This window comes from Vulpes vulpes, chromosome 3 (genome assembly GCF_048418805.1).
Source record: "Vulpes vulpes isolate BD-2025 chromosome 3, VulVul3, whole genome shotgun sequence".
NCBI lineage: Eukaryota > Metazoa > Chordata > Mammalia > Carnivora > Canidae > Vulpes > Vulpes vulpes.
This window is the reverse complement of record NC_132782.1, coordinates 117492516-117518883: the sequence shown is the minus strand read 5'-3', so window position 1 is coordinate 117518883 and position 26368 is coordinate 117492516. Positions and strand designations below refer to the sequence as shown.

Genomic DNA, 26368 nt, shown 5'->3' with positions numbered 1-26368 from the left:
TTATGCCCTGAAGACACACACGTTTATTTAGATTAGTCCAAACCAGATGCTGTGCTGGAGCTCCTTAAGAACACAGTCTTGCCACAGTCAGGCTTCCTAAAGGCACAGAAAAAAAAAAGTATGTTGTGGCTGTAACAAGCAGACAACCAGCACACATCCACGATGCTGAGGCAGTCCTCTTCACAGTCCTGGGGTCCTGTGCTGTCAGTTCTCTACTTACCCAGCTTTGTTTCTGTGTGCTGAGAGAGAGGTAACATAGCAAGTCCCCCTTACAAGGCTGACTCCAACATAACTTTGACATTAACACAGAGAAGGAATCCGGGATGGCCCGAGAACTGTCTTTGCAAGCCAATTGACAGGGAGAGCTCTCCTGAAAAGGCTGTACTTTAATGCATCCCTGAGGGGTTTTATTTGCTGTGTATCAATATGGACTCAAATAAATGACTTCTGGGATGGTATTCATCCTCAATTTTCATCAGCCAGGAACTGCAAATCCAAGGAAACATTGGGAACCAGGTCTCCCTGGTTCTCCCACGAGCTGCTTTTTCACCCTACTCATCAGTTCATACACAGCATTTCTACCGTGAGTGATTCAGAACCTTAAGGAGTTACCCAGTTTTAAATGATGGTCTGAGCTTCCCTTTGCCAGTATGTGCTGCATGGGACCACATACCCACATTTTGTTATTATTGACATGATGGTAATGGTGGTTTCTTCTCTCAGAAGGGAAGGAATCCATAAACTTCAAAGTGAAAAACAAGCAAATGAATCTGTTTCTCACCACGTTCATGATACTGAAGTAGAAATAGTTGACAGGAGCAGCTTTCTGTCTTTTTTTTTCCATGCTGCTGCCACTTGCTGGTGGTGACCCCCATCCATCCACCACTCCTGATTGTTCCTTTGATGCCTTTTCTTATAGCACCTGCCCCCCTCCCTCCCATGGAACCTCCTTACAGTTAGGTAGATGCTATCACTCCTGTTCCAGAGGACCATTAGGTTTAATACCTATCATCAACTCAAGTACAGATAGATAGAGGATGTGACAAACGTAGTACTGTCTATGGTAAATTCCTTCCTTGAAGATGATAGGATTAACTTACCAAAAAAAGTGTTTAAAAGGAAAGTAGTCACCCATGAGTGCATGGTTGAGAGGCTCAGGAATACATATCTGTCCCAGACTCAACACTAGCCATAAGCATGGAATACTCCATTCAGAACCCCAGTCCCTTTTTTCTTACCTTTGTCAGAGTTGCCCTAATCCTCTCAGGGAGCCTCAGTGAGGAGCTGCAAGAATTCACACATTTCTCAGAGTTAACATCTCAGAAATCTCTGGGAAGCCTTCTTGTGGAGCACTGGGAAGGGATAGACTTCTCAGGTTTCTCCAGAGTCTGTAGTGCTAATTAGGAGTCTCCACATGGGGAAGAATAGGGCATGTCATGGCCCGTTCATTCCTGATTCATGCTATGCACACTCGGAGAGTGCCCACTGTGTGTCAGAAACTGGGCTTGACACTGGGTTGGGGGGAGGGGACAAAGGCAAGTCAGACTGTCCCTGCCTTCACAGTACTCTTGGTTTAAGGGAGAAACAGATCAGTAAATAGGCACTTATATAACAATACGCTAAATGCAATGATGGAGATTCAAATAAGGTGACAGGAATGGACGGATGAATAATACTTTAAAAGGGTAGAGAGGATATGTAATTCTCCCTTTTAACAAACCAGAGGACTTGCCCCTCTGGTTTGTTTAAAAGCCTAACAGCTGCAGCTTTCCTGGACTAAATCAAAGACTGTATAGTTTCAAGACAATCTGAGTGAGGGCCAGGAGGCTTGGGCTCTTTCCACCACAGTGCCAAGTCCTCACTTAATCAGTTTTGGGAAACTTGGGTAAACCGATCAGCGCCCAGTGCTTCAGGTCTCTCCTTTGCTGAATGGAACTAGCTGTTCTATATTACAGAATTATGTTGGGAGAGAAATAAGATGTTGGATAATTAAAGCGCCTCCCCAAATACATCCTGATGATGACAGTGCCTAGAGCACCTGCAAGGGGAGCCAGCCAAGCCTGGCTCCATGCAGGCTTGTGGCTTGGCCCTGAATTTTTCAGCTGTGGAGAGAGGGGATGCATTCTGCACTCACCTTTGACATCCACCCGGCAGTCCACAGACGCCTCCCCCAGGGGGTTAACTGCCTTGCAGGTGTAGATGCCCCCGTCAAAGGGACCAGGCTTGCGGATTTCCAAAGAGCAAATTCCCAAGTGACTGAGAGCTCTATACTTGGGGTTGCCTTGAATATCCATCTTGTTCTTCAGCCAGATGATCTTTGGCTGCAAGATAAAGACGAGGGAGGCAGCATGGGAGGTGAGAACCAATTGTTCCTTCTGTACTCGATCCCTGGGCTCCTTGCTGATAAGGCTTGGGAACACACAGACCAGAGAAGTCAGAAGAGTAGGGTGCCTTAAGAACAGGTGGTACTGGATCTAGAAGAGATAATGGTCTTCTGGAAAGCTCCCTGTTCCTTACACTGGCAGTGTGTGTGTGTGTGTGTGTGTGTGTGTGTGTTCCCTTTCCAGTACCTTTTTTTTTTTTAAGAGAATGGTCTAGGGGATCCCTGGGTGGCGCAGCGGTTTGCGCCTGCCTTTGGCCCAGCGCGCGATCCTGGAGACCCGGGATCGAATCCCACATCGGGCTCCCGGTGCATGGAGCCTGCTTCTCCCTCTGCCTGTGTCTCTGCCTCTCTCTCTCTATCTGTGACTATCATAAATAAATAAAAATTTAAGAGAATGGTCTAGTTTCTTTTTAAAGATTTTATTTATTTATTCATGATAGTCACAGAGAGAGAGAGAGAGAGAGAGAGAGAGAGAGGCAGAGACACAGGCAGAGGGAGAAGCAGGCTCCATGCAGGGAGCCTGACGTGGGATTTGATACTGGGTCTCCAGGATCGCGCCCTGGGCCAAAGGCAGGCACCAAACTGCTGCGCCACCCAGGGATCCCTCTTTCTAGTACCTTCTAAAGCTCCTTCTGTTGGTTTAAAAGAGCACCTGAAACCTTGCCTTATTCATCAAGTATTCCTGACTGGAAAAAAGGTGGAGCCTCCTGCTCCATCCTGTGCAAGCAGCCCCTTCCTGGATCCTAAGTACCAGGCCTCAGGATCTCCTCTTTTTTGTATATATGTTGTTGAATCATTTGTATTCTGTTCCCACTGTCGGCTTGGGAGTCACTGTTTCCCCCTCTGGTTAGAAAGTAGTGTGTAGAGTGGGCTTTCTATATTCTCTTTCCGAGATGTTATCTCCATGTAGTCTGGTTCCGGACTCCTATACAAAAGGTACTTGGTAAGGTTGGTAGTGGTGTTTTATGTGGTATAACATACAGAAGTACAGTGACTAAGTTGGAAATAGACTTGCTCGGGGTTGTGGCCTCAACTCTAGACAGCTGGCATGCAGGTGGCCTTGAACAGGTGAGGCATAGTGGGTGACTAAGGAGAAACCAGGGGGACTCCATCGCCTCAGCCAAGAGACAACTTGAAGCTCATGCCCAATTGCTAGCAGATCAGTAAGTGACATCTTCATATATGAGGAACAGACACTAAAAGGGAAGCTGGAAACATCATCCACACCAGCCTGTCTTGGACTCTAAGTGCTCTGACTGTTCAGAACTTACCTAACCTGTTGTGGGAGGGGCAGGTGATGGTGATGGGTTAGACTGCTCTTCCACATAGTGAAGGTTAGGGTGGGAGCAGGGAACAGTGTGGCACAGCCAGCCCACAGAACTCTCACTCACCTTGGGAGAGGCGCGGACACAGCAGAAGAGCTGGGTGTCATAGCCAGTGACTGTGGTGCAGTCTGCCAAAGGCTGGGTGAACTTCGGGGCTTCAGAGAAATCTCGCTGTGCAAACCCCTCAGTCTTAGAAATGGTAGCTGAGAGGACCAAGAAGGGCCGTGCTGTAGTGCCTGAGATTCCCCCACCTTGCTTTGACTCTTCATCCTCAGCTCTTCCCAGCTCCCAGGCCCTGGGCCCTACCTGCTTTCTGGATGTGGGCAAGGTCAGCAGTGACGGGGGCTGTCTCACTGAGGCCACACTGGTTCTCAGCAAAGACTCGAAATGAGTAGGAGTTGCCCACAATGAGGTCGGAAACCGTGAAGCTGGTGCGGTGATAACGCTCCAGCACTGTGAACCATAGCTTTGGGGTCCAAAGAAGATGCCTTGAATGAGATCCCTGTTTTGTGGACTCACTCCACCTCAGCCCACCGTGTGGAGCTACCAGAGCCCCATTCCAGAATGTGTTACTCCTCTCTCCCCATTCCTTCCCATCTGGGCCTCACCCCAGATTTTGTGTCAGCCTTCTGCACGGTGTATCCTAGGAGTGCTGCGTTGCCCGTGTCTTGGGGAGGTGTCCACTCCAGAGTAGCATTGGAGCCCCAAACATCCACCAACTTGATACTCTGAGGAGGGCCTGGCCTCTCTGAAAGGGTCAAGCATGGCAGTGGGCATGGTGCAATTCACATATGCATGGAAATCACTTCAGGGGTGCCCTTCCTCTTCTCTGCTCAGCTGTGCCTCCTCTCACCCACCACTGTGCCCCACCCTTGGTGTGGGGAGTCACCCTGGCCTCCCTAGCTCTCTGTAATGGCTCCTCTTTAGCCTGGAGAGGGAGCCCCTGATGACCACCTCTGTCCCACTCCCCGCAGTGTACCGATAACCAGGATGTCAATGGTAGCAGTGGCCTCCAGCTCTCCCAGCTGCACACTGAGCTGGTAGCGACCCGAGTCAGCACGTTGGGCTTCTCGGATGAAGAGGATGGAGTCCTGCTCCCCATTCCGCACACTCACACGGCTGGCATCCAAGGCATAGCCGTCATGTGTCCAGGTGGCTCGAGGTTTGGGTTTGCCCTAAGAAATGGGAATAAGGCTGTGAGCAGCCCCCAAGAGGCCCCGTGACCTTCCCTGCTGCAGTGGGGGGTTAGAGCCACCCCAGGTCCACATGGTGACTTGACTTGCAACTGCAAATGCCTTGAGTTAGAAGTCAGTGGACTGTCTCAGGGGACTCATGTCTTTCATCAACAGCCTAAGGATCATGGGAAAATAAGGGGTTTGGCTTTGAGTCTCCCACCTCCTGGGAGTTTAGGTCACCCCAGGGCAGCTGGCACTAACAATAGCTGCCTAAATTCCTAAGAGCCCTCCAAACCAAGAGCTCCCAAACCTCTGCTGACCGAAGGACATAGGTTAGCCTCAGCTTGTCCATGGGACATGCCCAACCCAAACCCCACCTTGGGAGTACAGATGGAAGGGTCCTTCTGCTTCAGACTTCTGGTGACATGGCCCCCTCCATTCCAGGCCAGGATGACTGTCCCAGTGCCAGCAAGACTCTTAGTATCTATTTCCAAATCAAAACCCTGGCCTGGTCCCAGCATGGACCCAACATGGACCCAGCATGGGAATAGCACGATCACCTGGAATGGGATTAGTAGGTTCACAGTGTCTCCGACCTTCCGGATATATGTCTGCCTCAGGGTCCGAGGTAGCCAGATCTTGGGGTGCTCTGAGTGATAGAAGGAAAGAGAACAGTTGGTGGTGAGCCTCCTGTGGTAGAAGGAGCAGAGCTCAGAGGAAGTGGACACTGCATGTGACCGTACTCCATGGGCAGATGACCCAGGTACTCAGCAAATCAGTCCTCTCCTAGGAAATGAGAAGATTGCTCCCATTGTCTTGCTGAAATTTAGGGAAGAGTGATTGGCTGAAAGACCCTCTTGAGAGCATTCAAGTCTTGGCAGAAAGCACTGGAGTGTGAGCCTGATGCTTACTTCTTTTAATGTGTAACTTGACTACTGACTTCATCAACTGGGATTTCTTTCTCTTTGTGCACAGACTGGTCTAGCCTGTGTGGTTTGTCTTTATACCCCTTTTCTACATTTGTTCTTAACACTCCTTTTATCAAAGTCACTTTTTTTTTTAAAGATTTTATTTACTGGGCAGCCGCGGTGGCTCAGCAGTTTAGCGCAGCCTTCAGCCCAGGGAGTGATACTGGAGACCCAGGATCGAGTCCCTCATCAGGCTCCCTGCATGGAGCCTGCTTCTCCCTCTGCTTCTCTCTCTGCCTCTGTCTCTCATGAATAAGTAAATAAAATCCTCTTTTAAAAAAGATTTTAAAAAGAGCCTGCGCAGTGCTCTTCCAGTTCACGGAGGGTCGCTTTGTATGAACAGAATCTGGGGGAGACAGGGCCCGCTCCTCCCGCCCCTTGATCTCCCAGGTGTGTTCCAGCGAGAAGAGGGATTGGTTTCTGTCCATTGGCTTCCAGGATGGAAGCAGGAGATGCTCAGGGAAGTGCTGAGCGCAAGGTGTGGAGGCTGAGCAGGTGTGAGCTCTCTCCTCCTCGGGCGCCTTGGGCGCCTTGGGCTGCCTGCCGCGGCTGAGAAAGTGCAGACCTCCCAGCCGGGTTCCCTTGGGAGCGTGGCCACAGCTTCCCCGCCTCTCCCCACAATTCATTAGAGCAGTTGGAGAATTTCACCCCGTTCACAACCGTGGCAAACAGCGCAACCGTTTGTCGGAGGACTGCGAACTGTCTGATAACATTTCCGTGCCAGAGCATTCCTGAACATTCTGCCCCAGCCTATGTGTGTTTACTTCTAAGCTGAATTGTTTAAGTATGTGCATTACACAGTGCAAACTTTTAAATGGCAAAATTTAACATAATAAAGTAAACGGAGTTTCCACCGTTCCTCCGCCACCTCAATCCGTAGCCCGCCGTTCAGAGAGCCGCGCTCCCTCCGTAGCCGGCGCCCTCCCGGTCTCCGAGATCCCTTTTCGCCTGGCAGAAGCCGGAACTCGGCGGCCAGGTCGGCTCAGGGCCGCTATCCCCGGGTGAGCGGCACCGCGGCGGGGCCCTCCCCCGACGTGGGCGGGTGCAGGGGGCCACGGAACAGACGGCTGTGCGGGGCGTTCCTCCCCTGTGGCCTCTTGGCCAGCGGCCAGGGAGCCGAGAACAACGGATAGGACTCGCGGGTTTTCTGAAAGAAGAAAAGGAGGGCCAAGGCCTCATCTTGCCAGGCTCGGTTTGGCACTGTCGGTGGGGAAGGGCCCTTCAGCCTCGCCAGAGAGAGGCCGGCTCTGCCCGCGGGACCCACGAGGGCCCCGCGTGAGCCCCCGGATCGAGCCCCAGGAGAAGGGGCTGTGAAGTGGTGCCGCTGCCCTGCCCTGCGCGGTCAGGGCCCCGGCATAAGTGACGCCCCTTGGAGGAGGAGGCAAAGGCAGAGGCAGAGGGATGGCCTCAGGGAGTGAGCAGGTGCAGAGAGGGGAGGAGCCCGGTGCTCAGGCCGGCTCTAGACCTCGGTGGCCAGCGGGCTCCTATAGGTGGGTGCAAGCCGCCTCCTGTACTTGTGCCGAAGGGTTCCTTAGAAAAACCTCAGGAGAGGTCAGCGTTGCTTCACCTGAACGGAAGAGAATAATTAGAGAACTAGGTTTATGTGGCACATGAATGACGGTGGTGGCATTAAGAGGAGAACAGAACTGGCCTGAGATTCCGAGGGGCCCCCCGGGGAGGGCAGAGAGAGACAGCCAAGGGCTGGCTGCCAGGCGGTGGTCTCTCCCTCCCTGGGGGCTCCCGGGCCGGGTCTTGGTTTATAAGCCAGATTCCCTGACAAGATGATGAACTGACAGGGAACAAGCTCACCGTTGGTAGAATGTTCTGCGTCTGAGGATTAGTAGGTGAGGATTGCTCTCAGCAGGCTCCCAGCCCCCAGTGTGGGGAAAGAGGATGGGCTTGAGGCCAGAGCAGCTGACGGGAGTGAGGTGGGGGGCAGGAGAGTAGTTGGCAGCTGCGGCCCGGGCAGCAGAATGCTCTTCCTCAGCTCCACTCAGGCCCTCCCGTCTGCCCAAATAAGCAGTCTGACCCTTTGCTAAGAATGTTAATCGGAGGCTCATTTGGGGCATCTCTTTTCACACATCTGCAGTCAAGAGAGGTGTTAATTGTACTGACCTTGGGGAAATGTGGCTTTTGCCTGATGCCCAAGGTCTTTCTGCTCCTCAGATGCCAGGAGGGGGTGAACCAGAGACTAGAGCCCTACAGCACAACCTGGGTTTTCTGAGACCAGGTTTGAGAAGCCACAGCTTGTTTTTTATGCCCTTCACAGAGTCTTGGGGAAAAGGCATTTTGAAAAGTCCTCTGAGAGACATCGGGTTCTGAACTGTGCTGCTCTCAGCACTGTCTTTCTCTCAGACAGAATGCTGTCTAATGCTTTCTTTGAAATTAGCAGAGAAGACCCCTTAGAATCCAAAGATCTTGACTCCTCTGGATTAGAAAATCCTTCTTAACTTGATCCTAATTTCATTCTGCTGAAGTTTATGCCCATTTCCTTATTCTATGCTCATGGGAAATGAGTGTTCACATTCTCTCAAAATTTTCCTTCCCACGGTTAAAGACTTTTTTCTAGCAATTTCTTAAGGGCTGTGCAGTTCATGTTGATGTTATTACTTATGTCCTGGAGCCTGAAAGAACCAGACACGCTGAAAGAATGAAGGGTGTGTGTGTGCGCGCACATATGTGGGAGACAGTGTGTGTGCCAGTGTGTGCAAGTGTGCGACAGTGTGTGCATGTCTGTGGGTAAGTGTGAGACTGTGAGCATATGTGCATGCATACATGTGCCTGTGTAAGTGAGCGGCTATCTACAAAGAACAAATGCACAAGGTGAGCTATGGCTTTGAAACAGGATGTGGGTTGGGGCAGCCCGGGTGGCTTGGCGGTTTAGCGCCGCCTTCAGCCCAGGACCTGATCCTGGAGACCCGGGATGGAGTCCCACATCGGGTCCCTGCATGGAGCCTGCTTCTCCCTCTGCCTGTGTCTCTGCCTCTCTCTGTGTGTCTCTCATGAATAAATAAATAAAATCTAAAAAAAAAATGAAAGAAAGGAAAAGGAAGGAAGGAAGGAAGAAAGAAAGAAAGAAAGAAAGAAAGAAAGAAAGAAAGAAAGAAAGAAAGGAAGGAAGAAAGAAAGGAAGAAAGAAAGAAGGAAAGAAAGAGAAGAAAGAAAGAAAAGAAAAGAAGAAAAGAAAAAAGAAAAGAAAAGAAAAGAAAAGAAAAGAAAAGAAAAAAAAGAAAAGAAAAGAGGATGTGGCCTTGGCCTTATCAGAAACTTGTCTGGAGGAGTGTCATTGCAAAGGTGACCTCCGAAAAGCACCTTGTGAAGGACAGGAGTGTCACCTCCTTGGAGACTCTGAAACTAAGGTCAGAAAAACCCGAAGGACATAGAAACGGGCAATGCTTGTCTGAGAAAATCTGTGGCAGAGCCACAAGAGGGAAAAGGCCTGGGGTGTGGAATTACTGCATGGAGAACTATTTTTAATAGAAATAAATAGAAACTTTTTAATAGAAATAAACATCTATTGTTTCTGGGTCTTCAGTTCTGAGGCCTGTTTGTTACATCAATGGGCATTCCCTGACAGCGCAGTCTCTGCTTCTCGAGCTCTGCTGCTCCAGTACCAGCGATCCTTCAGCACCTTCGGCGATCCCTGTCACCCTCTCTGCTCTACCACCCTCTTTTCCACCCAACTCAAGAATCCAGTCATTACACTCATTCCCTTGTGCTCCCACTCAGTTCCCTTAATCCTGTCACTCCACTGCACTTTCCCAGCAAGGCCAACCCCAGGTAAAAGCTTTCCATCCACTCAATGCCCCATCCACACACTGGAGAAAAACACAAGCAAGGCTGACTGTAACAGTGACCACTAACTACTAATGGCCCCTGGCAGTTTTTCTAGACTTCCCAGGTCCATTCAGCCTTCTATTCTGGGTGACAACTATACACCTTCCTCTTCTAAAACCTCCCTACCTTCTCCCTCATCCTTATCCTCAGTTGAGGACCTTGCTAGTGTCTCAGGCCCGCTGATAGCCTATTCTTTTTTTTTTTTTTTTAAGATTTTATTTATTCATGAGAGACACAGAGAGAGAGAGAGGCAGAGACACAGGCAGAGGGAGAAGCAGGCTCCATGCAGGGAGCCTGATGTGCGACTCGATCCTGGGTCTCCAAGATCACACCCTGGGCTGAAGGCAGCGCTAAACCACTGAGCCACCCAGGCTGCCCTGATAGCCTATTCTTAACTCAGCGGTCAGAAAAAGCCTTAAAACCTAAACCTGATCATGTCAGTTCTTACTTAAAACCCTGCCCAGGCTGCCCATCAGCCTCAGAGTTGAGCCACTCTTCACAATGGTCCTGCTACCTATCTGCCCCCAAACCTACCATTCTCTCCCTCACACTGCTACAGGCACAGTGGCCCCAACCCATAGGGCACACACCTGCCTCGGTGCCTTTGCATTGGCTGTAATCTGGGCATGGAAAACATTCCCCTCAAATATCTGCATACATTGTTCTCTCATCTCCTTTAAGTACCTGCTCAAATAGCACCTTATTAATGAGACCTTCACTGAATATCCTGTTTAAAACAGCGAGCACGTTTTCCACCCCCAGCACTTTCTGTCCTCTTCTTCATTTTTCAGCACAACATCTGTTACCATCTGACATATATATATCTTAGTTGGTTATTTATTGTCTATCTCCTTACATTAGAATGTAACCTCCACAAGGGGAGTTATCTTTGCCTATTTTGTTCATTTCTGTAGCAGTGCCTGGCACATAATAGACATAAGTATTTGTAGAAGGAAGAAAGAGGATCGGAAAGTAAGGAGGAAGGGAAGAAGGAAGAAAGGAAAGGTTACTCCCAGGCATTGGCTCCAGCTTCCCAAGCCTGGGAGACACAGAATAGTTTGGATTGACAGGAGATGCAGTAATTCTGAAGTCAGCAGATGGGCCCTTCCTCTGGGTCTCAAGGTGTCTTCTCCCACCAGATGCTGCCTCCGGGACCCAGTGCCTCCATGTAGTGCTGGGAGCAGACAAGTTCCTACTTGTTTCCCAATGCCGGCTGCCTACTTCTGCTTAGTTAAGTGACGTAGCAGGCTTTCTTGACCAAAAGCTCAGTGTTGGCCAGATGAAGTTCATTTTGATGTTACAAATGAATTTCTGCCTCTGGTGCTTGCATGCACACACATGCTCTCTGCAGGGCCCCCTCCAGGTCCCACTGTGCTCCCCATAAGGTAGAGGAGGACTTAAGAGGAAGAAAAAGGCCTTGGAGCTCACAGGAACCTAGGGGCCATTTAGTCCAGGTCCATGGCATCCTGAAGGACCTTTGAATGAGCTTCAGGGTTTCCGTGAGCTCCCAGAACTTTTTTGAGTATTTTTCCTGGGATAAGATTCCATAGATTTCATTAGATTTTCCTAGGGGTCCATAGCCATCAAAAGGTTATCCTTCAATTTGCAGATGAAAAAATGGAGGGGATCCCTGGGTGGCGCAGCGGTTTGGCGCCTGCCTTTGGCCCAGGGCGCGATCCTGGAGACCTGGGATCGAATCCCACATCGGGCTCCCTGCGTGGAGCCTGCTTCTCCCTCTGCCTATGTCTCTGCCTCTCTCTCTCTCTGTGTGACTATCAATTAAAAAAAAAAAAAAAAAAAAAACCAAACCAGATGAAAAAATGGAAGCCCAGAGAAGTGTACTCACTTGCCTAGGGTCACAGAACAGAGCTAGGATTTGAACTCATGTCTTTAAGCAGATAACAGATGCAAACATACTTTGCAAAGTATCCCAAGCAATGCTTACTCTCACTGACCTCCGGGATGCTAAGGAGTTGAGCTGCTGGTGCTGGTGGCCCTGAGGCCTGCTCTCCAGGGGGGCTGCCACACCCAAGGCCAGGGCTCTTGAGGCTGCTCGTGGGAGCTGGCCAGGAGCTAGCAAGAGCCCGTGGCCCACAGTGTCTACTTGCAGCCAGAGGGAAGAGCGTGGGTGAGATGCACGCCCTCCCCCAGGGCCTTGGGGAGACCAGCCAAGTCAGAAGTCCCCAGTCCCGGCTCTCATGCTCACCCTGTAGCTTGTTCCCTGGACCTTTTTGGGGAAGAAATTGGTTTTCGGTGTCAAGACCATCTCAGCCTGATATGTTCACGATGACTTCCACTCCCCTGACCTCCTTCTCAGTGGGGCAGACTCAGCTGGCTGGCTGCCTGTGACATTCAAATAGCTCCCGAAAACCCAGTGTTTCCCATTAGGATGAGAAGAGGCAGCAAACTTTCCCTACTCCACCCCATTTGCAGATAGAACTCCTAGTCTTCACTCCTGACTTGGAAATATCTTATTATCTATTTACATCCTAGTTTGGCCTCTTCCGAGGCACTTCAGATCATCTCAACAATCCTTTCAACTGCCCTACTAGGTAGATGTTATTAATTACCATTTTACAGAGAGGAAACTGAAACTGAGCCACTGGTTGGCTTGTCCAAGGGCAAGCAGCACGGGGTAGAGTCTAGATCACGACGTGGTGTCCTACCTCTTCCTACCCTGGGGTTCCATGAGCTCTTTGTTTGTGGTCTTTGCATGGCCCTCCACTCAAGATGTCCAGAGGCCAAAGAGCAGGGACTTTGTGCAGGTAACTATCTTAAATGATTGAGGCAGCCCCCGTGGTTCCTTCTGCCAGTTACTGCGTAGAAGGGAAAAGCCTGGCTCCTGCCTTCGGTCTCCGGCCCACCGAGCCTGGCACAGTGGGTGACACCCCGAGGGAACATCATGGAGCTCACAGGCCTGTTAGCTGCAGAGGCCTCAGCCAGGGGCAGCCAGGGAGGGGGCGGCCCTGCAAAGGCCACCCACCGCCCCACCGCCACCCCCCCAGCTCCAAAGTGCCTTTTTGCTGAGAGGTTCACAGAAGCCCGTGGGGGAGGGAGGCCAGCACTTCTCCTAGATGGGCCTTGCCTCCGTGGAGTGCAGGTCTGCGAGGCTGGGGTTTCCCTGGGAGCCGGAGGAGTGGTAGGGTAGGTCCTGGACCCATGGCTCTGCCCAGGGACAGCCAGGGTGTCACATACTCTGTTCATCACCCAGCCTCTCAGCTGCTAGAAGCTTTTCATCTCCCCCTTCTACTCCAGACGGCCACCATCTCGCTCACCCCACATTCCCTTCCTAGCTGGCTTCAGTAGATCAGGCCCTCAGTGCCCAGGACAGACATTTTATTACAGGTACAAACACAAACAGGCTATTTACAGTCACTGTAAAGTGCCACAAACACCATTCACTGACCTCTCAGCTAAATAGCACAAACCCAGCAGAGACACTTGAGCAGCAAAAAAGAATCCACCAAGGAACAGGGTAGGGGACCAACTGGTGCTCCTCCATCCCAGGTACCAATCCCATGAAGGCGCTTACCTCTGCACAAACCTAAGGAGCTGCAACCAGCAGCTGGGATGTCCTCCCCAACTCCTGCCTCCCACACACCCCCCTTCCCACCCCTTCGGGTCACCTTCGACAGGGGGCAGGAACTGGGGAAGGGGGCTGCCGGGCTCTTGTTGAGGTGAAGCTGGGTGCCCTTCAGCCCGGGCCAGGCTTGCTTCCTCCCCCTTCCGTGTGGATCCCGCGGCTGCCTCCATGCTGGGCCGCCGAGGCCTGGGCTCCAGCCGGAGATCCCCGCTGTTGGTGCTGGGGGACGGGCCGAGCACCTGCTCTCGCCCGGCCGCCGCCACAGGCTTATGTGAGTGGCCTGGCCTCCCCGCAGCTCGCAGCTCGCCGGGGCAGGAGGCTGGAGCAGGGGCTCGGGAGAGGAGGTCAGACGGCAGCCCAGCCCCGAAGAGCTGCGGGAGGACCGAGGTGGCCTGGCGGGTCTGGGAGAGGGCTGACAGCCCCGCACGGCAGCTGGGGACGCGGGGGGGGGGGGGGGGGGGGGGGGGGGGGCTTGGCCCGCAGCCGCGCTCGCTCCGGCACACAAGCCGGCAACAGCCCGGCTTAGCAGGCTTAGCGGTTCCTCCTCGCTCTGCTCAGCGGCCGGCGAGCTGCAGTCTTGCCAACTCACCCTTGCGGGGTCTGTCCCCGTCCCCCCCCCTCCGCCTCACCCCTAGTGGCAGTGGAAGGTAGAGTCTGCGCCCTGAGCACGGACTCCTGTTGGGCTCCATCACCCGCTAGTTTGCGTGACTTGCTACACATCCCTGTCTCTCCTGGGTCTGCGTCCTCACCTGTAAAACGGAGAGGATAATGACCATAGGGTTGTCGTGAGGATCACAAGAGGTAATCTGTGTAAAGTGCTTAGCAGAATGTAGCTAAGTGCTCTGTATGTGGAGCTACCTTTAGGTCGGCCTCGGAGATGAAGCACCAGCAGAGGCAGCGCGGTGGAGGGAGCGGGCACGAGGCCATGGGCGGGGATGCGACTTCTGGCTCAGCTACTTTTTTTTTTTTTAAAGATTTTATTTATTCATAGAATCAGAGAGAGAGAGAGAGAGAGAGAGAGAGAGAGAGAGGAGAGACACAGGCAGAGGGAGATGCAGGCTCCATGCAGGGAGCCGACGTGGGATTCGATCCCAGGACTCTAGGATCATGCCCTGGGCTGAAGGCAGCGCTAAACCGCTGAGCCCCCTGGGCTGCCCAGGCTCTGCTACTTCTACTTGCCCATTAGCTAGGTGACCCTGGGCAAATCACTTACTCTGAACCTCAGGGCCCTGGGCTCTGAAACCAGGGATGACAATGCCATGACCCATGTTGATGACCAAGCCATCATTCCTCACGTTCTGTGCACTGCATCGAGATGGCTTCCTATCATACTCTCAATTTACTAGCTCCAGGGACCAGCACCCCTCCTCCGTGTGCGTGTGTGTGTGTGACTACTTTTTAGAGCAGCTTTGGTTTATAGCAAACGAGTGGAAAGTACAAGGTTCTCACATACCCTCTCCTCCTTCCCACCGACCTTTTCTCTTATGGAAAAAAAAAAATGAGTGTGCTTGAATGGGCTCCTTACACTCATTCCCCAGCCCCCTTCCCCTTTAGCCCTCAATTTGGAGGCAGAGTGAGTGGATAGTATCTGAAGAACCTGTGCTACTATGGGGTGTAGAAATTCCTCTTTGCAACTTGTACAGGGGCTGAGGGCCAGGACAGTCTGCAGACACACTTCCAGCCCAGGAGCCCGTTTATCAGGAGCTACTACGGCTGAGGAGGGGCCTATGGGGCTTGACCTCTGAGGCTGCTCTCAGACCACATCAGGACTAGTATGAAGGCCTCTGCCCGATTTCAGCCTGACCCAGCCAAAGCCCTTCGAAGTACAGAGTGCCCACACCAGGTGGTACGAAATTGGCCTAGGCTTCCAGTCTGAGCCCTTGGTCGCAATAAAAGTATAAAAGAGTCAAGTTAAAAACGCAGACTCCTAGGGATTGTCCATTACAAAGTCTAATTTAATGGGTCTGGGTTGAGTCCAGGAATCTGCATTTGAAAAAGCAACCCCGTGATTCTGGTACAGTAAGTCTCTGGACACTAGGTTAGCTAGACTTCCTGAAAATAAAACTAGCGTGTGTTATCTCCTGGGGGAGGAACTCTTTAGCCAGACAGCCCACTCTTCAGGAGCTAGGTCTTCAGATCATGATGTCACAGTAAGTACTCATTGGAAATGTCACCCAGGATGGCAGGCTGAGCAGCAGTCTTCCAGGCTCTGCTAAAGGCTCAAGGGGTGGGGTGGGTGGGCAGGAACCTCTCCTAAAATAAATATTTGAGGAGAAAGGGAAGCTGCAATTCTTTGAAAGATCCTTAAATGAAATGGATCAGCCAGGACTATGAGTTAAGGGCAGCAAGAGAAACCTAAGGAGGCAACTGCGAAGATACTGAAGCTTCCAGTGCTGTCGTTTGTCAAACCTACCAGAAGGAACAGCTAATTCGCAACACTCAGTCTATGCTGTCATGTCCAGAGGAGGTGGGTAGCAGTCACAGCCTGAGATGGCGTGTGGGGTAAGAGCAGGAAAGCTGGTCCTAAAACACCCGTGAGAGCTAGACCTCTCGGGGCCGAAAAGAACAAGAACCACCTAAGTTTTCCCCGATAACTTACCTAATCCCTCCCAGGCTACCACGGCAGTCCTGGCCCTTTGACAGGTTTATTCTCTGGTTGTTGGAGTTTGATTTCTGAAGCTAGAAAACTGGGAGACCTGTCATGTTAACAAACTAGCTTAGGCACTTTGGTAGGTCAGGTAACAAAGTCCAGTCTGTTTTATTTCTAACCCAAATATTGCAAATATACAGAAAATTACCAGTACAAAGTTAAACACATCCAGATTTATTTACACAATGCTAATAAAGAAATTTAAGTTTGATTTCCATTTTGTGGGGTTTTGCTATGGGGTCTGGCTTTGCTGTGTAACTGACATGGGTCACAGAAACTTGATCATCCACCCCACATGCAACGTTCTGTCCCAAGGGAACAGAAGACTTGGGTTTTTAGCGCACATGCAGTAATGATGTTAATACTGCTTTACACGTTAGGAGGAAGGCAGCTGCCCCCAGCCTGGGGAGGGGGCAGAGAGGTTACAAGACCGGGAAGGGCCACATGCTCAGAAAGGGAATGAGAGGCAAGAGAGGGGTGAACAGCAGGCACATGGGGACCCTGAGCATTTCTGTGCGTGAGGATAAGGAGGGTACGACCAAAACCCTCCTTCCCTAAACGTCCAAACACGGAGGTGAGCAGAATCGTCAGGGCACATTCAAGTCACCCGACCGCAAAGTGAGGGCATGCGGAGGCTGAGAACCGCGTGACGGTGTGGGACGTATCAATAGATCGTTACCATGTACACTATACAGTTTATACATGTATATATGTACATATATATATAAAGGTACAGATTAGTTTCTGTTATTCTATATAAACAAGGATGCTTAAGAATGTACTGGTGTGAAAAAATGCACACAGCAAGTTGCTCTAGACAGTTTCAAATTAATGTTCTGATTCTTATTGTTATAATGCAACATAACGGAGGAATCAACATGCTCCTGCTATGTCAGCCTCCACGAGGGCAAGGCCCGGCTCTGCTCGGGCAGGACGATGCTCCCAGGGCTGCTGGGCACACGAGTGGCAGGTGCAACAGAAAGTCTGACACCTGCCCGGGGCCAGTGCCGAAGGTCTGGCCCTCCCAAGCACTCCCTCATGCAGCTCATCTTACACTTTGGTTTTGTTCAAAGGACATTTAAGTCCATGTTTATCTCCCTGCTTGAGGCCAGGTAGTAGCGATGCTGAAAAGCTGAATTCCTTATTTTAGCAGTGCCAAGTATCCAGGCTTCATATGGGGTGAGGAGGATGTACCAAAGATGAGTGGGAAGAGCTCCAAACCACTGCATATGGAGGCAGGGTTCTTTAGAGAGCTCTGCTGAAGGGAAAGAGGACCTCTCTACTAGGAGGACTGGTCTAGAACACAGAGCGCTGGCTGGCCTTGCCGCCCAGGGTGGGTGCAGCCGGCCTGCACTCCTCTCTGTATCCTGGTACTGTGACCAAGGCCTTGGGGGAACCAGCTACAGTTTAGAGAGCCAGTGCAGGGGCTGCAGGTGGCTAGCTTGCTACTAATGTGTCAGGGATGAAAGGCCAGCGTGGACACGGAGAGACCCAGAGGCAAACCTAGGACTAGGGATACGCACCTGAAAGCCCATTCAGAGGCAGATGGCAAGTTCTAGATTTCAGTTATAGCTAATCTATTCAATCTCCTGAGCCCAGCTTAGAAACTGCCAGAACACTCTGGATATTTCTCTCCTAAATTGTGTCCCCATTCAACTACCAGCCTAGGTGCATGCACCCCTAGTCTCTGGACTCAATAAACACCAAAAGCCCCCTTAGGTCCAAGATGCCAGTCACAGGTGAGGGATGGTGAGTTCTCCACCTGGATTTAAAAGCTCAGACCACTTTAGACAGTTTGCTATGTCCAACGTATCTTGCAGTGCTCAATTTATATCGCTGAAACCTCCAGAAATAATCTCTTCTGCTACTATCAAATCTGGGATTTTATACAAGGACAAGCTACGCTTTAGTTTCAAAGATAATGCTCCTAACCTAACATCAGTAGAACAAATTAGAAATTGTTTTCTCTTCAAAGCTACCATGGATTTTAGCTGTTAGACTTTCTGGCTGAGGGCATCTATTTGTGGGTGAGCAGGCTGAGATGGGAAGCTAACTAGCCAATGAAGGGGGTCAGCCAGGCTTATCAGCAGTCCTCCAAATGATGGGGCTCACTAGCCAGCCAACCAGGGATGAGAAAAAAAAATATGGGAGAAGGGTGGCTCATTAAGGGAGAGCCCACTCCCACAACTAGGTGAGGGACAGATTCTAAACACATATTCAAAATGACCACTAACTTTTGTTGTTTGGCATGAAAAACAGGAGAATAAAATTTTCTGTTTACCACCGTGGCAAAAAAGCACCACATACTGGCTCTGGCAGAGATGCCACTGACCCCTCTCCTAGAGAACAGCAAGTCATCCATCAGAAAGGAGCCCAGTTTGCTTCAGGTAGGCAGCACCTGCAAGCCTAAAAACGGTCGAGAGCTCTGAAGACGACCAACCAACATGGCTCACGATACACACAGGGACCCTGGACGATGGACTCCTTTTGTATCTCAGCTCTGTCTCCTGAAAAATGGGAATGACAAGCCCCTGACTTCAAGGAGGAAATCTCATTGAGAATGTTGTAAGCTTCCAATGACATGACGCCAAGCGAAAGTGCTCTGAAAATTGCTAAGTTCTAAAGAAATCCCAGATACTATTATAAGCACAGAGTTCTAACCTTATTTGGTTAGAGAAGATTAGCTTTCCTACGTCCTAAAACGAATCAGAGAATTACCAAATACCGGCACATCTACCCCAGCGGGTGTGTGCTGCAGTGGAGAGGGTGTGCAGCAGGAGTGGGACTTTTCTGGGCATCAGATTCACTTTGGGCAGGTGAGGGTGACCGGGACAAAGACTGATGCTTTATCATTTGTAAGCTGGTCTATCTTTGGAACTTTTTTCAAATTTAAAAACTATGCAAAATGAAAGAGCTTTTCCTAAAAGACCAGTGCTCTCTGGCTTGAACAAATATGAATTCTCTTCACAAAACCGCCCTAGCTTGAAGCTCTCTGACTCATTTAATTCTGCTGCAGCTTCGAAGTCTCTAACCTTCTCCATCCACCCCCTCTCCCACTTTCCCTGCTGCTGTTAATCCATTCTGGGGAGGACAGAACACAGCCATCTGCTCACACATTCTGACAAAAGTTGATTTGGCACGTTTACTTTTTCGTGACTTTATCACCATAAAATGAACTAGCAGCAAAATGGCAGTTACCATAGAACGTCCTGATCATAATTACTGGGAGAAGCTGTGGCCAGCACAGTAAGGACACCAAGACCAAGAATGTACCATACTATATTCCTGGATAGCAAATGGTCAAGCTGTATTAAAACTACTTAGTGCAGTGTTTCCAGTACTATGTAGCGACCAAAAATCCACCTCGCTACATTCTACTATTAACTTGATTTGAAAAAATGTCAAATGGAAAACTTCCTGAAATTTAAAATATGAACTGAATGCATCACCTAAAACATCACCTGTGCTGGGAGTGTGTCTTCAGTTGATTTAGCCACAAGTTTTATGCCCACAAATTACTTGGCAAAGCTGGGGAAAGGGGTGAGGAGGAGAGCCTGGTAATAAAAATCCTGATTTTTAAAAAAATAGCCTACAAATCTGAAAACACGTCTAGTTCTGGCTCCATGTACAATGGCAATCTAAGAGGAAGCAAGCAAGTAAGTGGCCATCCTAAGGATTCACCACCGTGCCAACGGGCGGCAGAGGACATGGGAGACTGTGATGCTCAGTCCTCAGGGGACACACCGGGCACCCTATCTCAGCTCCAGCAGAGAGACCACTCGGCCTGGGCAGACATCCGGGGCAGACCCTAAGCCTATCCTTGAGCAAGTCCACTGGCACAAACACGAAGCATGGCTGGAGAGATCTTGGAAGAATCAAGAATTTGTCCTTTAATAGGTGTTAAATCTAGTCGATTCCCTGCTGCTCTCTACTTCCTGCCCCAAGTTAAAAATATTGCCCTTTCAGTTTTCCTGATTTAGTGTCTTGGAAGCACATGGTTAAGTCAGTTGCCAAAGGGCAATTAATGAGGGTATTGCCTAATTAAACAGGGGGGAAGAAACACCACTGCAGTCTATGGTCCCCCAAAAAAGAAAGCAAGCAAAGGCCGGGTGTATGTGAGGAGCCGGTGTGAGGCATTCTCAGGACAGGGCTGTCCCCGGCCAGGGAAAGGCCGCCAGGCTGTGCCAGTCATTGCAGCCCCCGAGTCCCTCTTGGCAGCTGCTTCGGGTCACCAGCAGAGCCCAGGGACAGCACCGAGTGCTTTGTGAGAGTTGATGCTGGGGTTGGCAGGTGCCCTGAGGCAGGCGCCATGCAAAACATGCAAGAGGGGGGTTAGTGAAACGGTCCCTTCCAATCCCATTTCATTTCCCTTACAAAACAAAAACAAAACCAAAAGAACCCACACTTTGCAAAAAGACAGAACTTAAAACAAAAAGTTCAAGAATTTAAAGTTTCCCCCCCCTTTCTCAGAGCCAATCGTGAGTGCTTAGGGTCCCCCCTAGGGTCTCCCCCCTCCCCCGGCTGCATTTCTTTAGCGCAGGTCCTTTTGGCTTTGGTGGAAGCAGCAGAAACAGAGCTGGGTCTCTCGCAATGGGAAATTTATTCCCCCAAGTCGGAGCCACAGGGAGTGTGAGAGGTACTGCGGTTCCATCATCTGTGCTCGGGCCCAGCTCCTCTGAGGAGCTATTCCAGGAGGTCCTGAGAAGAAAAACAGAGACCATATTATTTACACCCTAAAACATTCCTATTTTGAAAGTTATGACCTAGTTTCTGGGCTGGCCAGCTCTTACAGTCATCAAGTTGCTGCGTCTGGCATATACCCTCTTTTGCCTCAATTGGATCTTGGTCATGAACAGGAAAAGAAACATTCTTTTTTGTACTTCTGGACCACCCCTCGAGAAGAAATGGTCTCACCTCATCTGAGTCGTCATGATAACCACTCTTATGAGTGTGGGAGGTCGTGTCCAGGGCATCCACACCATCCACGCCATTGGCCTCTGCATGCTGTTGCAGCACAGAGTATCTATGCACCAGAAACCTGCGGGTGGAGACCTCCGTGAGCCCTCACGCGGTGAGGAGGGATGCACTGCCTACAGGGCTGTGGCTTTCTGAGTTTTATCCACTTACAGTACGAGTCACACACACAGGAAGCACAGCCCATAGTCGGCATAAGGCAAATAGAAGCTCTGAGAAGATCTGGGCCTGACACTTCAGGAACATCACCTCAATGAGTCACTTTTCGCCAGGCGCAGACTCAACCACACGGCCCTGGCTGACTCTGTGGTTTGAATTCAGTACCTCTGACTGATATCCGTGCTCCTTACCTTCCCCCGCAGACGTACTTCTTCACGATAAGCACCCCAGCTACGACTGTGACTAGCATCAATCCCACGGTGGCCAAGATGATTGGGACAGAATTTGACTTGGAATTCTGGACAAATTAAAACACAACAATTTCAGGTGTGCATATTCTAGGACTGCATTCAAAGGGGCTGTTCCTTCCCCTTTGTTTTTCTGTGAGCAATCTACAATCTTTAGGCACTTCGTGCTTTCCCAGCGCCCTCCTGGCGGTCCGTCTCCATGCCACTGGAAGAGTACACCACTCACAGAGGGGGAGCAGAACTCTGGCTGCCTTGGCGCGGCCTGAACGGTACGGCCTTCAATGTCCAAGTTACACTGGGGGCCTTGGCAGCGACCTGCGTCAAAGAGCCATTGTGGCTGTTGCCCGCTAGCGGTGTAGGAGTCGTGGAGCACTTAAGGGCATGGCGGGAAAGGACGACTCTGAGAACAGTGGGCTGAATGAATCCAGAACAGGGCCGGCACCCGGGAAGAAGCTGTGCCGATGCCGTATCAGGCAGGACATCATCTGACATTAAGACTTTTGTTTGTACTTAATTTTTGGTATGTTTTTACAAATGAGCCTTTTCATATCATTGTTGGAGTGTGACTGTGACCTTTTTTTTTTTTTTTTTTTTTTTTTTTTATGACGAGACCTACCTGCTTCTGGTGGGAGACATGGAGTGTGTATTTTCAGTGTACCCAAGAGGAGGTGGAGCTGGATTCTGGGACAATTTGTGTCCCTGTGGGCGGGAGTCCTGTGCAATCACAGGCTCATACACTCTGGGAACAGTTGCCAGGAGTGCAGGGTGGGGGTGCAGAGGAGGAACCTGCCCCCTGACAAGTACACCCCACCCCCCATTTCTCTCCCACAACCTTCCTAATTCCACCCGTGTCAGGCCCTCATCCTTAGAAGGCCGGAAAGGAGTGACTGTAGATTGGCCACCTCTCATTTTGTGGATTAGGAAACTGGGGCCCACAGCTGACTACCCCAATCACACTGCTGGTCCAGAGCTTCTTTAACAAGAGGTTTCCTCTTTACCGTTTCCCACATTGCAGCCAGACAGCTCAGTCCTACAGATCTGTAATCAGGCCCATAACTTGCTTCTACATCAAAAACTCATTACTATCATGGTTCAGTTGTCCATTCTGAATGCACTCAGTGTACTCGGCACCGAGACCACCTGAACTATGGCCCAGGGCTCCTCTCTTTCACATGTGCAAGGCTCCAGCACTTTATAGCCAGACTTCAAGCCTTTTTCCTCAGTGACTGTCAGCCTCAGAAATGTCCTCAACCCAATGCTTCCAAGACTCAGCTCAACTTTATGGAGTTCCACTTTCATTCCCCCATTAGTAGATGAGTTTATCATTGCATGGGTGACCCATCCGCCATCCTAATGGTTTCCTGTGCAAAGTGAGGCCTGCTGGAAGTGGTCTGACCACTTTGTATTCAGTAATAAAATTCTTAATGCTGTTGTTGCTTTGTTCCAGGCAGATCTACTTTAAACCAGATCTACTTTAATGTACCTGCTTTTCAGGACTCAAAAAGTTGCTTGTGCATTTCTTTTTCAAGTCTTTTACTTCTCGAACTGGATTCACGCCACCTTGGCATCTGTCTCCTGGAATTTTTCGGTACCTGAAAAGGCAGAGACCATTTGTTATCAGACCATTAGGATGTATTCCTGGATTCTTGCCTCGTTCCTGGAAACAGGATGTGAAAAGCTGCAGAAGAGCTTCTCAAGCTTACACCACCTTTAGGCCTGAGGGGAGAGCCACAGGAGTGTTTGGGGGATATTGTGCAGTTTCAGGCCTTGAAAAGACCAGGCATCCCCAGCCTTGCTGCAGGCGCATGCCTACCTTTCTGCCTGAAGAGATGGGGCCAAAGAACCGTGACCCAAGGAAAGCACATTAACATGTGGTATAAAAAGGGGAAGGGAAGTGTTTAGCAGGGGAGGGAGGTACTGTGTCTGCTCCAGAGCAGCCCTGCCTAGTACAGCAGCAACTTACATTTAAACTAATTAAAATTAACTCAGTGCCTCAGTTGCTACACAGGGTTAGTGGCTACCATGTCGGACACAGCAGATCAGAGGGCCTTCCCAGCACCGCAGAATGTTCCATCAGACAGTATTTGGCTAGCGTGCTCCGAACACTGCTTGTGTGGAGATCTGGGGTCTCGCTCTGCCTGCTGAGGATGTGTCTGCCCCGATTTTGGAGGAGAGCTGCCTCACCCATTTGTTGTCAGGTGCTCCTCTCTGCCGTACAGACAAAACTCCAGGTCGTGGCCCTTTAGTTCTGGCTGTTCCACACACTTGGAGTCATTTTCTGGACGGAAGTAGCCAAAATCACTGTAAGAGTCAGCAAATAAAGTATCTTTCAGAGTTGCTGGAAGACAGTCAAGTGACTAGTACTGAAGGTTTTGTGTGGAGCAGTGGAAGATTAATATTCCAGTCTTTGGAAGCAGTTCAGTGTCATCTGTAGAGAAGGTCTACTTAGGGAAACAGGCATGGAGAAGACCAAACTGGGGGGCCACGGGCAGCTTACGGGCAGGCCTGGTGAGCTTAGGCCTCGGGAGCTGGGGCCCCCCCGCACAGACAGCACTGGCTCCAGGCAGGGGCTGACTGCACAGGCCAGGGACTCACGACACCAAAAAACTGTGGCATCAGTGACAGATCTAAACCCACGCCACTTAGTGATCTTTTTATTTCCCTCCTGATCACTCGTTACTGTGTTCTCTGGCAGGGTGCCCTAGGGTGTAAGTCAGATTCTGCCTGCCCCATTTCTGTCCCTCTGTCTCCAGTGTGAATGCCCTGTCCTGCCCTCCATCCTACCCTATCTCTCCACAGCGCTTCCCATCTGCCCTTTCTCCTAAGAACTCACACACTGCCCCCTCTCAGAGCCTGACGCCTTACGTGAGCATCCTTGGTCCGTCCTTCCTCCTGTCCCGGGACCTTGCTTCCCTGAGGGTGTAGAGGGACCACTAGGCCCGTGCAGCTGGGGGCTTCTCCTTAGCCTATGTGCTTCCTCTTCCTTCTCTCTCTTCTTAAAATAATATTTTGGATTTTTTCTGTTATACTCTTACTTTGCATTCTGTGCATGTTGGCTTTAGTCCCCTCTACAATTTTGGGGGTAAACTTCTAAGGCCCCCAGGACTCACTAGGCCTGCAACCCTGGGGGGCCCTCTGGTCTGGCCTGTGCTGTGGCACCTAACACACTGCCTGCCCCAGCCCCTGGCCAGCTGCGCTTGCCTGTTTCTCTCTGTTTCCATCTTCTAACCTGGAAATGCACACACTTTCCAGCGTCGGCAAGTCATTCTCTTAGCCTGTGTCTGAGCATAATTATTCGTTGTAACTAAAACTTGTAGGTCTCACCTCTCTAGAGCTCTGAGCCTCCATTCCCAGTACCTGCTGGACATCACCACCTAAATCTGCTGACAGAACCCCAAATAAATGAAAACATCCAAAACGCATCATGTGTTCTCTCTCAAGCCAGCCTCTCCCATCACTTCTCTGTGTTTGCCACGGTGCTACCTTCCTTCCATTATCTAAGCTGAAAAGTCAGCCTGGGCATCCCCTATTTGCCCCCTACTCGCTTCTTTATCGTGGCCATGGGGACTTCCCCTCATGGCCGATCTCCCAGCACACTCTTCCTGAGCATGCTGGTGGTATCTACTCTCGTACCAGTCCACTGGCTTTAAGGACTTGTTTCTTCCCAGAAGTGCAAGGACAAGTCTTACCGCTTGCCAGGGCCTAGCTCAAATGCTACCTCCTCAACAAAACCTTTTTTTTTTTTTTTTTAGATTTTTAAATTTATTTATTCATGGGGGTATGTGTGGCAGAGACACAGGCAGAGGGAGAAGCAGACTCCACGCAGGGAGCCCGACACAGGACTCGATCCTGGGTCTCCAGGATCACACCCTGGGCTGAAGGCGGTGCTAAACCGCCAAGCCACCCGGGCTGCCCAACAAAGCCTTCTTTGACACACCTCCTATCAGCTCTAGATGGAATGGCCTTACCCTTTGCTAAATCCCTGAGGCACTGTTTCACCGCATAATTCTGTGCATCTGACCAGGACAATCAACAACAAACTTACTGTCACTTTGTGCTACCCTGAGCACAGCAAGGATGCAACGGATGTTTGGGCAATGCACTGATGCTGCTTGTACTTCAAGGTGTTTCTGACAAATGTTTAGGGAACGGGGTAAGAAGAGAACAAGCGATGCCAAGACACCAGCCCTCTGACAGTGGGGAAAATTCTGGCAAAAAGTTTAGGTATCCAATCGTACATGTCAGGGAAAATGTCCTTCCTGCTCACAAAGTACACATTTCTCAAGCATGGGAGGGAAGCGCACAGGCTCTGGAGTGGGGCTGTCAGGAGCACAGTCCAGCTCTTCTGCTTCCTGGCTGGGCCACTGTGTGGGCTGCAAGTTAGTGGGGACCTCTCTGAATCTTCTTTCTTGGTGAGATGGAAATGGCAGCAGGCCCTATCTCAGAGGCTGCTGAGGTTAAATGTAAATTGCTCAGGATGGGGCTGGCTACCGGGTCCGTGCTCAGTAGACGTCAGGGGCTGCGTGTACTCCAAGATGATCAAATCTAATGTGCCCTCAAGGAGTCGGGAGTTTACCGGTGGAACCAATCCATGCACAATAACCAAAACCTAGCAGCAGGCATCCTGCAGGAGCCCACGTGAGGGGAAGCTGGGGAAGGCTTCACAGAGGCGAGAAGGGCGCTATGTATTAAAGGCCAAGCAGGACCTCCTCAAGCCTGGGGGTCACGCAGGGAGCATGGGAAGACTTCATGGGTGGAGGAAGCTGCGTAAACAACAGTGTGGAGCTTTGATGGAGCATAGCATGTCTGGAGAGCAAGGGAAGGCCAGGTAATTAAGAGCCTGGTCTGTGTGATGAAGACAGCCCGCTAGAGCATCAGTGTCAGCAAGCTCTAGCCCCAGAGGGACACTGCAGTGATTTGAGGGATCCCGCTCCTTGTGGAAGGACAGCAGGTCACCCCTGGCCTGCTCCACATACAGACGTGAGCCACACAGGCAGGACCACAGCAGTCAGACTGGGGGTTCGCTCCATCCCCCATTCCCCTCACCCGCAGTTCTAGAGAAATGT

At 50.7% G+C, this 26368-nt stretch overlaps 2 protein-coding genes across 5 annotated transcripts in view; both read right to left on the bottom strand.

Moving 5' to 3' along the window:
* MYBPHL (myosin binding protein H like) lies at positions 1-13853 on the bottom strand. Its single transcript, XM_025996364.2, has 9 exons — positions 13315-13853; positions 5444-5532; positions 4688-4883; positions 4317-4456; positions 4015-4174; positions 3775-3911; positions 2135-2321; positions 1239-1284; positions 1-96 (listed from the first exon to the last, which is right to left on the bottom strand). The coding sequence occupies exons 1-8, from the start codon at positions 13439-13441 to the stop codon at positions 1274-1276; spliced, it is 1047 nt and encodes a 348-aa protein (XP_025852149.1). The 5' UTR covers positions 13442-13853; the 3' UTR covers positions 1-96; positions 1239-1273.
* Positions 13854-16005: 2152 nt separating this feature from the next.
* SORT1 (sortilin 1) overlaps positions 16006-26368 on the bottom strand; it is a 65668-nt gene continuing 55305 nt past the window's right edge. For all 4 annotated transcript variants that reach the window (XM_072754398.1, XM_072754399.1, XM_072754401.1 and 1 more), the window contains exons 16-20: positions 23487-23603; positions 22786-22894; positions 21246-21352; positions 20836-20959; positions 16006-20619 (exon numbers count right to left, since the gene is read on the bottom strand). In XM_072754398.1, coding sequence (XP_072610499.1) covers positions 20605-20619; positions 20836-20959; positions 21246-21352; positions 22786-22894; positions 23487-23603 — 472 coding nt within the window. In that variant the 3' untranslated portion in view covers positions 16006-20604. The remainder of the gene's footprint in view (positions 20620-20835; positions 20960-21245; positions 21353-22785; positions 22895-23486; positions 23604-26368) is intronic.